Source organism: Oratosquilla oratoria, chromosome 23, assembly GCF_046742065.1.
Source record: "Oratosquilla oratoria isolate Oo_2021 chromosome 23, ASM4674206v1, whole genome shotgun sequence".
Lineage (NCBI taxonomy): Eukaryota > Metazoa > Arthropoda > Malacostraca > Stomatopoda > Squillidae > Oratosquilla > Oratosquilla oratoria.
The window spans coordinates 46643703-46658702 of NC_134799.1; the positions used below are offsets into that span (position 1 = coordinate 46643703).

Below are 15000 nucleotides of genomic sequence, written 5' to 3' on the forward strand. Positions count from 1 at the left end.
TATATATATATATGAAGGATTCGCTTCACAGAACGAGTAGACAACCCAACAGCAGCTGCAGGTTTGCGGACAGAGCGTTGAGGGGATCGCAAAACAGAAAGCCTTATCGCGTCAAGATTTTGGGGTGACCTTGCTATTGGTGTAAAGCCAGATTGCTTTTTTTCACATCACCATTTTCCCTTAATTTGTTTACATATGAAAAAATCGACTGCCGGCCAGGAACACGACCATGGGGCGCAATATTGTAATGTGTACGGAATGGAAGTTGCGTGGCTATGATTGAGTAACCGCTGGAAAAATATGACTCAACAGAGAACGCGCGCCCCACCTTCGTCCACCCCATGATGCTAACTGAAAAAAGCGGCCCAGTACAACTTTACGCCCCGCCCTTTCGAATGTGCCTACCCCCACCCTCCTCGAAGCAACCATCGCTTCAGGAAGCCATATTCAAATAAGCAAGTTGCTCTGCCCCACCCTGTATTAACAAAGAGCTTGAAATATAGAATTTTTATGATGAAAAACACTAGTAAAGAAAATTATGTACAGCTCTGCTCACTTTCACAAGGGTAAAATATTCAAATGGCGATGCTCAGATTTTAATGCATAACATTTCAAATTTTTTTTTACTAATTTTCACCATGGAGAAATATGCTTCGACAAAATCCCGAGAATGGAAAACCAAAATGTAGCATAATAGAGAAAAATTCCGTCTCGCTTGTATAGGCGTTTTCTTTTTATACAATAGAGAGGTAGCAACACCCAATTGTTATTAACAGCATAAATTTTATGCAGAAGATTCTTAAAATATTTTACTAACTCCCCTACGGACCAGGGTCACGCAATATTCTGTTGTGAAGAATGCTGATCACCTTTAACTTCAACTGCTCCTTTCTGCTTATCTCTTTAATCTCCTCTTTCTCACCTCTATGTCCCCAGTTTTTTTCTGCGTGATATTGTTTACAAGACAGAAGTGCTGGAGATTGGCGACAAAATAGGAGATAATATATATATATATATATATATATATATATATATATATATATATATATATATATATATATTGGGGGGGAGAGTGAGCTTGGCGGTGCATCTAGTGCAGGGGTTCTTAACATAGTGCTCGCGAGCACCATGGTGATCTTATGGTTTTAGGCGGTGCTCCCATAAATACCTAAAATAGTGCTCGCGAGCACTAAGTTTAATATCAAAATATAGGACTTTCGTGCGCAGAAAATGTTTTATAACGTAGTGCTGAAAATTTTCCAAATCATGAATTTTGCTTTTATACGGTAGTTGTTAGAACCGTGCTCTTCGCCAAGTCGCTGAGCTTTAGAAATTCCAAGAACGAACTCGCGCGAACAAGGCTTGCGAGTTCCTCTGAATTCCATCACTTGGCATAACACGATGACCAATTAAAGCAATTAAGTTTTCCGTCATAACAAAATATGGTAAACGATTGACCGTCGTTTCCTAATAAATCAGTATCAGCCAGGGTTGCCACCTTGGATAATCCAGATCTAGAGGTTTTTCATAGCGTCTGGTTATTTGATATTAGATGTAAATCTCGTGGATTTTAAATTCAATTTAGATATTTCTAGATTTTTTTCAAAGGTTTTGCCAATATTTATTATTACTGTATTACCTGTAGATTAGTATCTACTGGGTTTTGAATGGTTTTACAAATACTTCATATGAAAAGTACTAAATTAATAACATATTTTGTAAAGAGTTTAGCAAAATATTTTTAGCACTTGTATAAATATCGAAGCGTTTTTGCCGCTAGTATTATAAAAGTACTAAAACAACTAAAAACGTTTTCATACGTTTGATGACCCAATCGCCCCGCAGCATTGGGACTGGCACCCAGTTAATGAAATACAGTAATTACGTGTGCCTCTGCCAAATCTGAATTATTAAGAAAGTGCCGGTTTATATACTTAACTACTATAGCCCTTCCCCAAAATGGACAAGTTTTTAAAACTCAACAGTCGCCGGAGAATGATGCGAAAGATCAAGAAACAATACAGAAACTTCAGAAGCACTACAGAAAAACAAACAAACAGAAAATCTATTCTTTTCAAACATTTTGGGAAGTGAGCTACTTTGTTGTGGAAAATGAAGTGAAATCAGAAGTGCAATGGCTGTTGTGCTATGCGAGTCTTTCTGACTACCGTAAAGTTAATTGTAAAAGGCATCTTCATGTATCTTTCAGTGAAATTTATCCTGTGTTTTTCTCAGCTAAGAACAAAAAGTTAAAAGAGATGAAAGACATTTGGAAGAAGTGAAAGAATCTATTGTGCCATCCTACAAATTCCCATAAACTTTCGAATGAAGTGTCATTCGAAGTGGCTAATATATTGGCCAAAAAGTGCATTCGCCATACAGCAGTGGCGAGGTTGTAAAAGACTGTATTTTGGCTAACATACATTTTTTAGCTACAAGTGTCCCGGATCAGCATAAAAAATGCTAGTCACCGTTGCGGAAATATCTTTGATTAACGACAGCGTTTCAAACCAAACTTCAACTTTTCCGTTCCCAGATACAGAAAAGCATGTTGCCCATCATATGTTGAAAGCGTTCTAACAAATATATGACAGAATTGCAAGAGAGGTTTGTCTTTTTGAAGGAACAGGAAACCAGATTCCAGTTATATTCTCAGCTTTTCAACTTTCCAGCAGAAGACGTCTCCAAAATATTACAACTTCAAGAAAAGACCAGCAGTAGAACTTGAGCTTGCGGATATGCAGTCGTCCATATCTATGAAGTTCTTCTTCCAAAAAGAAGATATTTGTACGTTTTGGGGATCAAGCGACTACCTGAGACTACCTACATTACAAAAGGAGGCTTTCAAAATGCTGTCAATGTTTGGAATGACTTACATTTGCGAGAGTGCATTCTGTTCTCAATAATATTAAAAACCAAAAAGGGCTAACCTAACAATGGAACATTTGGAACAAAGTCTTCGATTGGTTCTTCATGAAGGACACTTGAAAACAAGGGATTTGGCCAATGACATGCAAAGTCAAGGATCACATTAAAAGTTCATAGTTAAGATTTTTACTTTTATAATTATTATTTAGTCCTATGAGGGGACGGAGAGGGGGGGTCGCCAATTAAATGAAGCGGCCTTGCTTTAGATGTGCTGTGTCTTGCGACACTGCATCTGACCCAGGGTAGTGAACAAGAGGCAGGGATGACCTGTTATCCAGGAGGTGTCAAGATAAGAGAGAGGGTAGAGGGGAGTGGAGTATGTAGGGGATGGAATGGTGGGAGTGGTTTCTATACCTTTGTTTTTTGGCTACCTCCCGTGCTTGGGGGAAAAAGCCTTTGGAGTATGTATGTATGTATGTTTTACATATTTTATATATTCTTATTACTCATAAACCATTTTTTATTTCACAGGTGTAGTACACTTCTTTATTAAAGAATTTTTTATCGTATATTACGCGTCCGTTGAAAAACGTAACTTATTAGGTGCCCTTCAGAGGGTGCTCGCTTGACCAGAGTTTCTTTGCTTCGATGCTCAATAGATGGAAAGGTTAAGAACCCCTGTTCTAGGGGCCACTCTGGCCTCTGATGGGTCAATACATTTGAAAATTTAAGATAATGCAAAAATATCTGCTAGCAGGTTTCTTTGGACCCGCTCTTTTTTAGATGGTGCTGGGTAGTGGTGGAGGTGACCACATTTGTCTATCTTGAGTAATCAGGAACTGATGTAGCGAGCGGAAAGATGTCCGTGATGACAAAACTTCAAAGGTTAGATCCAGGAAGTCCATTGCATTTTTTTTTCTTCGTAAAATTCTAACTTCGTTACAACATCCATCAGATTTACAAGCCTATACAGTAAATGACGTCATATTTGGTCTGAAGTCACGTTTGACGTCACCACTAGGGTATTAATAATTTACTGGGTCCGATATGTACATGTACAATGCAAGGGTGGCGTCAAGCTGATTGGGAATCTTCCCTGGATTTGGCAGACGCGTGGACTTCCGCGTGGGGGGATGGGGTGGGGAGATGCTGTTGCTATGATGTCTCTATTACCTTCTCTCCTTAGCCCAACTGCTCCTCTCGCCCCCTCCCCTCCCATTTCTTCTCTACCTCGACGTAACCTTTTGTCCTTCTGTTCTTCTTTCTCTTTGCTTTCTTTTATTTCTTCCATTCTCTATTCTTTCACTCTTTCTATACCTTGTTTTTTACCTTCCAAATATTTTCTTTTATCTTTATTACGATTTTCTTCCTTTTTTCTATGAATTTTCAATACATTATCTTTGGGCGTCATCTTTCTTATGTTCTCCAGTCCTTTTTTTCCATTTCTTCTGTTTTCCCTCAACTTCCTAAGTTCCATTTCTTCAGTACTGTCTCTTTTTTTATATCCTATTTCTCTATCAGTACATTACCCCTAATCTTTACTACCGTTACCTGTGTTTCCAAACGTCCTTTTTGACGAGCAGTGGCATAATCAATTAATCAATCAATCAATCAATATATATATATATATATATATATATATATATATATATATACATATATATACATATACACATATATACATATACATATATATGTATATATATACGTATATACATAAATATATATATACTGTATATACATGTATATATATACACACATGTGCATACACACACACACACACACACACACACACACACACACACACACACACACACACACATATATATATATATATATATATATATATATATACATATATATACATATATATATACATATACATATATATATACATACATATATATATATACATATATATACATACATATATATATATACATATATACATATACATATATACACATATACATATATATACATATATATATATACATTATATATACATATATATATATATATTATATATATATATATATATATAAGAAAAATAAAGAAGGAAAAGGAAATTTTAGAAAATACATTAAAGGAAAACACAGAAAAGAATAATTACCTATCAAGACAGGTCTGGCGACTTTTCAAACAACTCGTTCAAATATACGGTCTGTGTACCTGGGAAGGGGTGGGGACCTACAATGATAAACCGCTCCCTTAAGGCTATTTTACCACAGGTTCTGTGTGGGATGTGTGACAACCTACGGGTCACTCAACTACTCCATCATCGCAAGGCAGGTCAGACAACCATTTCCCTTTATCCTTCGTTCCGTGTAAGAGTGGTTCGTGTGTATTATGTAAACAACTTTTCCTCTCGTATCATCCATTATGTGGTCCGTTTGTATGCCTCGAAACATGTCTTCGCCTTTGTATTTACAGGAGCTTTCATAATATTCAATCAAATCTCAGGATTCTGTGATATGCTTGGACAGCATCCGACTTGAGCCAACATCTGCAGTGACTGGTCACACCTAACCAAAAGAAAACCATCGTTCGTCAGTCGCACTGCCCCAAGCATTCACAGACATAGTGCTTTCAGTGTTGCAATTGTAGTTTGTGATGTCAATATTGCACTTCTGGAGTATACTTAGGCACTCGTAGAAAGAACTCGGCGTGCCCTGGCCTTCAGTGCGCAAAGATAAAGAAGGAACAACTAAAACGACTGTGGATGAGTTCATGGGTAGGTAGACGGAAAAAGCCAAGAGGGTGTGCAACAACCCATTTACCAGAAAAAAGAAAAGTGAGCATTGAAGACAGGCACGGCTTTTCTGACTATCATTACTTCTTTCTAAGCACTTCTTGTGATAAGATTGATACTCTTTGCTCCACAACATACCATACGAGCTTAATTTTGCAAAAAAAAAAAAAAAAAAACAAAAAAAAAAAAAAAATCTTGGACAGGCTATTCATCTTCCTTATGCATGCCCGAGCATTTTTTTATTCTATTTTTTGTGTGTTTGTAAGTCAAATGAAAATATGAGTAATCTAGAATCTACAAATAAATTTGATAAGATACAATGCGTGACATGAAGTAATTATGTCATACTAAAATGTACATTTTACTGCTGTTGCAAATCGTGAAATAGGCATTTGCTAATGGTAGTGTACATACATCTGCTCTGATGTTCTCTGCCCCAGTAAAAAGTTGGACCTGCCCCATTGCTCGCCCAAACTGTTTCAACTTTGCCACCTGCAGGGTTAAAGATTCGGTTGTATCTCGGTTACCCGAGATTTCTTTCACGTTCCACCTCTTTTCCCCTTTAGTTAAACCCAAACAGTACCCAACAATTGCTTAGGATGCAGTTCACCTTCTAAATTGCTCTATGATTAGTTCTGAACAAATGTACTTAGGGTTTTCACCACTACATACCCAAAAGGTGCTGGGATCCCTATACACAGTTGGGAAAACAAGTTCTTCGGCATATCGCTATTATGTATTTGTAGTGACGAGCAATGGGCTGCGCCCGACCCCGCTACGCGGAGACTCGGCGCTTCAGGCAAGCTCGCTTTGCTCGCAGGCGCCTTCGGTGCCCAGCCCTACGGGCACCGAAAAGGGTAAAATTAAAACAAAAGATGTCCCGCTCTCAGCCAATCAGTCGTCTCCGTTGCAGTGACGTCACCGCTCTCAATCAATCAGTCGTCTTCGTTTCAGTGACGTCACCGTTCTCGGCCAATCAATCGTCCTCGTTGCCGCAACATCAACACTTTTTCGGCCAATCAGGGGCCGGAGGGGACGTGTCCCCTTCAGGGATTTCAGATTTCCGGTCCGATTTAGATCGATATCAATAGGAATTCTTATAAATTTTTATTAGTGTACAGAAACTGTTTAAGGTTACATATGCCCGAATAAAGGTCCACTAGTAATACTCTTAGTGACAAGTAAACAAAATATTAGTTTACGCACGAGGAATGACTAAGACAGTTTCATACGTTTTTGTTTATCTGCAGGTACGAAGGATACACACCAGGCGTCAAGGAACTCGTTTTCTTAACTGCATCTTGCGTCTGCGTCTGTGTAATTCAGTATGTATTACGTGCTAGACTTCTGATTGACAGTTTATATCCTTCTTCTATAGGCAACACTGTGACTTTACGTACATCGCACATAACACACTACAAAGCAATTACCTTGCTCAAGGGGAGAAAATAACGGCTTAGTGTTAGTGAAGCTTTCGCTTCATGAAAACGAAGCACGATCTTGGAACTCCCGTTTAAGTACCAAGACACTAACCACCAAGCTAACAAGCTAATGCTTGAGAAGAAACGCCTGGTCTTACCTATAGTGGTAAGGACGGTGAAGGTGAAGAAAAAGGAGTTCCAGAGGTTCCAAACCACAGGCTTCTCGTCCCCAACAGAGAGAAAGTTGATTCCGCATTCGTTGCTGATCCTGTCAAAGAGACTGTCCAGACTGTAGTTCGAAGTGTTTGAGTCCATGTAGGCTGCAAGGAGAAAAATAAAAATAATTTAGGGGAGCGTTCTTTCGGGCATGCTGCAAGAAAGAAAGGAAGGGAGGTAAAGGAACTTTTTTTTTTTAAATACTACAAGAAGAAAAAAAAATAAGAATGGGTTTCAGGGAAGCTTTTTATAACAAGGAGAAGGGGAAGTAGATGGAGACTACAAAAGGATTACAAAGGAGGAGCATGCCGACAGGAGACCTTTTGGTCCATAGCTAGGCCGAATGCGAAAAAAATATAATAATGATAAAGATAATAATAACAATATAAATGATAAATAAATAGGTAAAGTTAAATAATAAACAAACAACTTGAGAACTCGTCTTCTGCCGGACCTCAGCTTGAGAACTCGTCTTTGCCGAGACACCAGCTAGCGAATACCTCTTAAGTTTATTACTTCTTGTGAAGTTTATATCTTCGAATAGTGACAAGCGATTGTGTTGTTTTTGTAATTGTATACGTATAGCGTTATAAAGTTACAGGCATAAGATAAAGTGTAGTATTCTAGTAATTCAGAATCAAAACAGTATTTTGTTACTGCACTCCAAAGGTAGGAGTAATAGTATAAGGAAAGCAGAGTAAGCCTCGTGTATTTAGTTTATTTAGTGACCGCTTTTATTTTCTTTTGCTGTTTTATATTTTCTCTTTGCCGTTTGTATTGCCGAAGGACGAGCGAAATGGCTTGTGAAGATTGTGTGAACCTGGAGGACTGTCTGAGGAAGTGTGAGGAGGAAATTCGTCTTCTCAAGAGTGCGCTCTGTGAGAAGAGTGAATCCTTCCCACATCCCAAAGAGCGTGCCACTTCTACTTCTGCCACTGCCGAAGTAAAAGGAGAAGAAGAAGGGGAAGGAAAATTAAAGAGAGAAGGAAAGGGAGAAGGAGAAGGAAAAGAAGAAGAAGAAGAAGAAGAAGAAGAAGAAGAAGAAGAAGAAGAAGAAGAAGGGGTCTCTTGACATGCTTCAAGGAGAGAGAATCAACTGACTGACAGGCAAACTTCCTCAAAGAACTCCGCAAAGTCCTAGAAGCCGAAAAAAATATGCCAGCAAGGCGTTCTGAAGTAAAAACATCATATTTTCCCATCCTGCAAAGCCAAAAGGTTTGGCACCTGAGTTGGTTAACTTTGTCTTTTTGTCAGATACTATAATAATGAAAAAATGTTTCTCAAGTTTTCTTTGCTGACAGGTTATCAAAACAATTCATGTTCATGACTAAACTCCATTAATTCCGATGTGGCGAGGATCGATAGAAAATAAGACTTGTATCACTCTTTGGAGAAATAACCTCGTGGTTATTTATGAATTAACACGAAGCACGAAAAAAGGAAAAATTGTAACTTATTGAAATCAAATCTTCTTGGAGTAATCTTCTCTCTGATACAATTTTTGTTAAATTGGATAGCTACTGACGATCTGACGAACTGTGTAGCTGATCGCGATCAGCTACACAGATCGTCAGAACGTCAGCGGCTATTCAATTTAACAAAAATTGAAATCAAATCGGGGGAAAGTTAGCGAAGCAAATCCTCACCATATCATAGTGAAAGGTGTATATTGTAAGTAAAAGTCATATAGACATGGAAGGATTGTAACTGAGCGTCTTTAAGGAGGGAGTATGCCCCTTGCTTATGATAATTACAATTAACTGTCAGCAAAAATGTGATCAAGCCGGAAAAAACATTAACCCCTTCCATACGGGGCCGCATACGTAGGCGGCATGAGGAGCAAGTGGATACGCGAGGCTGCTATATCGGCGTCTTGATTATATTTATTGTAGTTGCCCCTGCGTAATGACATACTCTCTAAACTGTCTTCATCACATTTTCTATGGTTATCAAAATTCACGGGTGAAAGAGAGAACGATCGATATAAGCGGTGACTATATTTTATGATGCGAGTATTATTACGACACATCGTACGTCTGGCAGCTAATGCTGCCCGCGAGATTTTTTTAAAGGGGTAGATTGAGATGGGTTTTATCAGAGGACATACCTGCGGAAGTCAATCAGATATTTTGAGAGATGAATGACAAGCAGTTCATCATTGGGATAAATGATAATGTGTTCCTCATCCAACCATTTATGGAGAAGCACATAAAATTTGAGGAACTGATCGTGCATGCAGAGTACATAGCACTCGGATCCTTGCGCCTTTACAATCACCCTCCAAACGGGCTCACATCCAAAGCCCGTGGGAGCTTCACTCCCAAATTACTTAGACTAGATTAGACTAGCGCCTTTCCCGGATTCTTGCTGTACACAAAACACGACTGCTCGGGTAGTGCCAGGAATACTCCGCTCACATTGGCTTAGACAAGTTTCTCCACAAGAACAGCGTGATGACGTCGTCAATTTTTAGCGTAACTTGTGGAGAAGGTTAGGGCGGATATTTTGACTCCTAAGGCACGGAATTATTTACTTTTACTTACTATTAAGAAGAAATTAACTTTTTCAGGGATGTCGTCCTAGCTTATGCCAAACGATATTATTTAGATTAGACTAGAGGAACCTCTAAACAGTTCTTTGAAGACTGAATCCCACATGAACTGACAACAAGTAATGAAAATCTACATATTTTTTCTAAAGACTTGACGAAAAGGCTCAATACTTTATTCTTTAACTTTGCGAGTATGGAAGTTTTTGTACGTAATTCATTCTAGATCACTACAGACGATTTCATTCAATTGAAGGAAGGACCCTGGGAACTAGAGATCAAAGACTAAGATAAAGAAAGGTTCCAGGACAAGGGTTAAGAGGGTTCCAAGAAAATAGGATGGAAGAAACACTTTCAATCATGGAAGTGCTCTCTAGAAGAATGTACTCATAGTCTGGCGCCCCTTACGGACCAGGGTCACTTAGAACTTTTTTATGGCTGGAGACTTGTCTCCACTCAAAAGTGAACGTTGATAACTTTTACCTTGTGTTATCCTCCGTTCTACCATCCTCCTTAAGTCTTTCCTTCACCGCCACTACGTTTTTGTCCCCATGGATAGAAGCGCTGGACATTTTCGACAAAATACAATTTGGCGCCGATTAGAAACACTTTCACTTACGACTTCGTACATTTGTTCTGGATATCGTCAGGTGACTTTATTCAGCCGAGGGAAACCCCTAGGCACCGAGTAAGGTTTAGTGGGTTTGAGAGATGGGTGTGTCCGTCAATAGGCACGTATCAAGGGAGCCTAGAGTCAGAGATAGGATGATTCTGCAAGAGTCCAGTATGCGTCTATATTCGTAGCATCAGAGTTAACTTGGTTGTAGATCTTAGACAGTCATGTATCGTACATAAAAATGAGAGAAAATCAATTTGAAAACGAAAGAAAAAAAGACACACACAAACACGCGTGCGCGCGGAAAAAAGAAAACTGTGGGTTTTTTTTTTGCTACTGCACTTAGTAGTCCATTTTTCTTTTTCTGTTTCTTCTTTTTTATCGAGAGCAAGGTGAAAAAAAAGCCGCATCTCTTTTGTTTAATGCCATACGATTGCTTCACCTGAAAGACACCTCATCTGTAGAGAAAGTATGAAAGTGCCGTCTCGATCGCGATCGGCTCGCCCCGACTAATCCCATCATTGACTTTCACGACCTTCTCGCAACCGTCGCCAGGCGATTTTATTCAATGAGAGAAACCCCAACCACAGACTGGTGATGTTTTGTTTGATACAAAATCTGCTTTATATATATATATATATATATATATATACATATGTATATATGATATATATATATAGATATATATATATGTATATGTATATATATATATATATATACACATATATATATATATGTATATATATATATATATATATATATATATATATATATATATATTTTTTTTTTTTCCTCGTGTTGAGGCAATCGTGCCGGAGATGAGTTCCTGACAGAAAGTGCGACCACAAGAGATACTCGTAGCACCAGTTGATACTGCTGCAACGGTGAAAATGATGACATCAGGTTTAGCGTGAAAGTGTGTGTGTGCGTGTGTATATGTCTGTGTATTTACTTAGTTGTATTTTACGGGAAGGTGAGCTATGTTCGTGTGTGTCCCGTCTCTGTATCTCGTGGCGTCTAGTTTGCTCTTAAATTCGTGTATGGTTTTTGCACACCTTATTGTTTCGTCTAATTCATTCCATACATCCACCACTCTGTGTGGACAGCTGTTCTTTTTCAGGTCTTTTCTATAACTGTCCTTTTTGATCTTCTTTTTACGTTCCTTTATATTTCTCTTATTCCAATTTAGTAAGTCTTCTCTATCAAGGACTTCCATGCCCCTCATGATTCTATAGATGGTAAACAAGTCACCTCTTTCTCTTCTTTGTTCCAGAGTCGGCAATTCTAGTTTTGACAATCTCTCCTCATATTACAGTTGGGACCATCTTCGTAGTTGCTCTTCTGATTCTTTCAATTTTCCTTATCTTCTTTTTTAGTACTGGGTGACCATAGTGTCGCTGCGTACTCCAGTCTTGACCTTATCAGTGTGACTAGTATTTTCTTCACCATTTCTTCGCCCAAGTAGGCAAAAGCCACCTTTATTAATCTTAGCAAGTTGTAGGTTTATCAGGGTACATGTCCTTTGTGATAATTACTCCCAAGCCTTTTTCAGATCCCATTTTCTTCACTTTGTACCGATTCTATATCGCCCTGATATTCTTTTTTTTTCAAATTCCATTTGCTACATTTCTTAATATTGAAGTCCACTTCCCACTTCTGACTCCATTCCCAAACCCTGTTCAGATCTCTTTGCAGCGACTCACGATCACTTTCCTGAGCAATTTCGTGTCATCTGCAAAGAAGCTCATATAGCATTCCACACCCTCATCCATGGCATTTACATAAATAGCAAAATTATCGTGCCAATACTGTGGAACCACTGTGGAACTCCACTAATCACCTCTTCCCAAGTAGAACTCTTATCTCTGAGCATTGCTCTAATTTTTCTTCCATGCAAGAAATCCTCTATCCATTTCAGTAGTCTACCTTATATCCCTCATATGGTTTCCAGTTTACTTAGTATTTTTTGTGTGGTACTTTATCAAAAGCTTTCTGTAAGTCTAGGAAAGCACAATCAGCCCATCCTTCACTTTCTTGTATCATATCTATTAGTCTTGAGTAGAAACAGATCAAATTTGTGGCACATGCTCTTCCCTGTCTAAATCCGAATTGTCTCGGATTTAGTATATTGTTCTTCTCCAGATGTTTTGTCCATCTATTTAGGATAACTTTTTCACAATTTTGGCTACAGTGTTTGTAAGGGAGATTGGTCTGTAAATTATTGGGTCTTCCTTGTTTCCCCCTCTATACAGTATATTGGTACGATATTGCCATTTTTCCAGTCTTACGGTATTTTTCCTTCATTGAGTGAGCAGCTTATTACATTATATATTTTGTCTATTAGTTCATCTTTACATCCAGACATCCAGACATCAATATTCATTATTTGGTCAATTATTTCTTTTCGGGTTACTATTATTTCCCTCATCTTAGGGGTGGGGGATCTCCTTTCATCCCAATACTGTATATTTTCTCTAATGAAAACCGACTTGAAGTGTTTGCTCATGACTTCAGCCATTTCTACATCTGTGTATTCTATATTCCCTTGGCGTAATTTCACTATTCCCTGTTTTTTTTTTTTTTAGTTTACTGTTCACATATCTATAGAATAGTTTTGGTTGTTCCTTACAATTTTTCTATTATGTCTTTTTCATAGTTTCTTTTTTTTTTCCATGAGTACTTTTACATATCCATTCATTTGATGTATAATTGCCACTTTATTTTTTTTTTATCTTTTCTTCATATTTTCCAAGCTTTTATCTCTCCTCTCTACCTCACTCTACCTGTTAAACCAATATATTAACTTTTCCTGTTTTTGTCTTATAAGGGGGAAAAAGCCTTTGGTATATGTATGTATGTTTTTGTCTTAGTACATATTTATCCACTCCTTCATTATATATTTCTATCAAAATCATCCATTTCTCTTCCACTTGTGTCTCTTCATTACAGTTCCCAACTCACTTTTTGAAAAAAAAAAAAAAAAAAAATCCTAAGTTTTCCAAAGTCCGTTTTGTTATACATCAGTCTTCTTTTTCTGTTTCTCATTTCTCTCTATATATCTTTCCTCCTTTAGTTCAAACTCAAGTAATATGTTGTCACTTCCCAACTGGTGTCTTGCATTCAATTTTATCTACTGTTTCATTTTCTGGTGTAAATATTAAATCTACTCTCGACGGTTTTTCATTATTTCTATATCTGGTATTCTATTTTACCCATTGTGTCATTGTATGTTCTATAGTCATTTGGAGTTCCTCAGGGTTCCGTTCTTGGGCCACTTCTATTTATAGTATATATAAATGATATAGACCATAAACTAAAATCTATTGTCTCCAAATTTGCTGATGATACAGAACTGTGCGGAATGGCAAATGATCACTTAAATCAATTAGATATTCAAGAAGATTGAAGTAAATTAGAGCAATGATCTGAAAAGTGGCTAATAAAATTTAACGCAAATAAATGCAAGGTTATGCACATAGGTAAAAATAACAGTATTTGGAAATTCGTTAACAAAAGTGGAGAGTGAAAAGGATCTCGGCGTAATTATCAGAAACGATCTCAAATCATCTAAGCAGTGTATTTCAGCCTCTGAGAAAGCAAATAGGGTTCTAGGACTGATTGCACGATCCTTTGACTTCAAAAGTCCATCTCTCATTAACAAGCTGTATAAATCATTAGTTCGTCCTCATTTGGAACATGCTGTTTCCTTGTGGTCACCGAATCTCATTAAAGACACTGACAGATTAGAAAAAGTACAACGCCGAACCACAAAACTGATTCAAAATATAAAAGATAGATTATTCATTTAAAATTCTAAAGGGAATTGACAACATCAAAAGTGACATTTTTACACCGAATGAGAATCTGATAAGAAATAATGGCCTCAAAATGTCAGTAAATATATCTAATTTGGAAGTGAGTAGAAACACCTTCACCAACTGTGTAGTTAATGAATGGTGTAAAATTCCTGTAGAGGGAGTACAATGTAGTTCAGTTCGAAGCTTTAAGATTCGTTTAGATAAACACCTAAGCAAGATGCTGTAATGCCTGCCATTTATATTATATCATTTGTTTGTTTGTTATTGTCTGTTTATTATTATTTGCTTGATTTTTATTTATTATTATTTATCTGTCAATTTATTATTATTTACTATTTACCTGCTTGTTTATTATTTAGCTACACATATGCATTTATTTATTTTACTTGTTATTATTTATACTATCATAATTTTTATCTATTTATCTTTATCATTATTATAATTTTTTCGCATCCGACCTAGTTATGAAACAAAAGGTCTCCTGTCGGCATGCTCCGCCTTTGTAATCTTTTGTGATTTCCCCATAGATCTTCACCTTTCACTGTCATCTCTTCCCAACAGATTTATTTACAGTTAAAATTTTCCATAAGTACCACGTTACCTCCATCCTTCAGCATCTCATTTAATGAATGCCTTGTATCTTCTAACATTTTAGAATAATCGCTCTCTTTCCAAGAACCCATTTTTTGGGGGCACATAAATCACCACAAACTTTCTACTTTTCATGTCACTATCTTCAACTCTTGACATGATAATTTCCA

General features: G+C 37.4%; 2 protein-coding genes across 4 annotated transcripts in view; one reads left to right on the forward strand and one right to left on the reverse strand.

The window, feature by feature from the left end:
- LOC143038106 (open rectifier potassium channel protein 1-like) overlaps positions 1–15000 on the reverse strand; it is a 333381-nt gene that overhangs the window by 168162 nt on the left and 150219 nt on the right. For 2 of the 3 annotated variants that reach the window (XM_076207093.1, XM_076207092.1), the window contains exon 3: positions 7200–7361. The exons of the other annotated variant lie outside the window; for it this stretch is intronic. In XM_076207093.1, the coding sequence (XP_076063208.1) occupies positions 7200–7361 (162 nt within the window). The remainder of the gene's footprint in view (positions 1–7199; positions 7362–15000) is intronic. 3 annotated transcript variants of the gene reach the window in all.
- Positions 1–15000, forward strand: part of LOC143038150 (uncharacterized) — a 322262-nt gene that overhangs the window by 74550 nt on the left and 232712 nt on the right. The window lies entirely within an intron of this gene.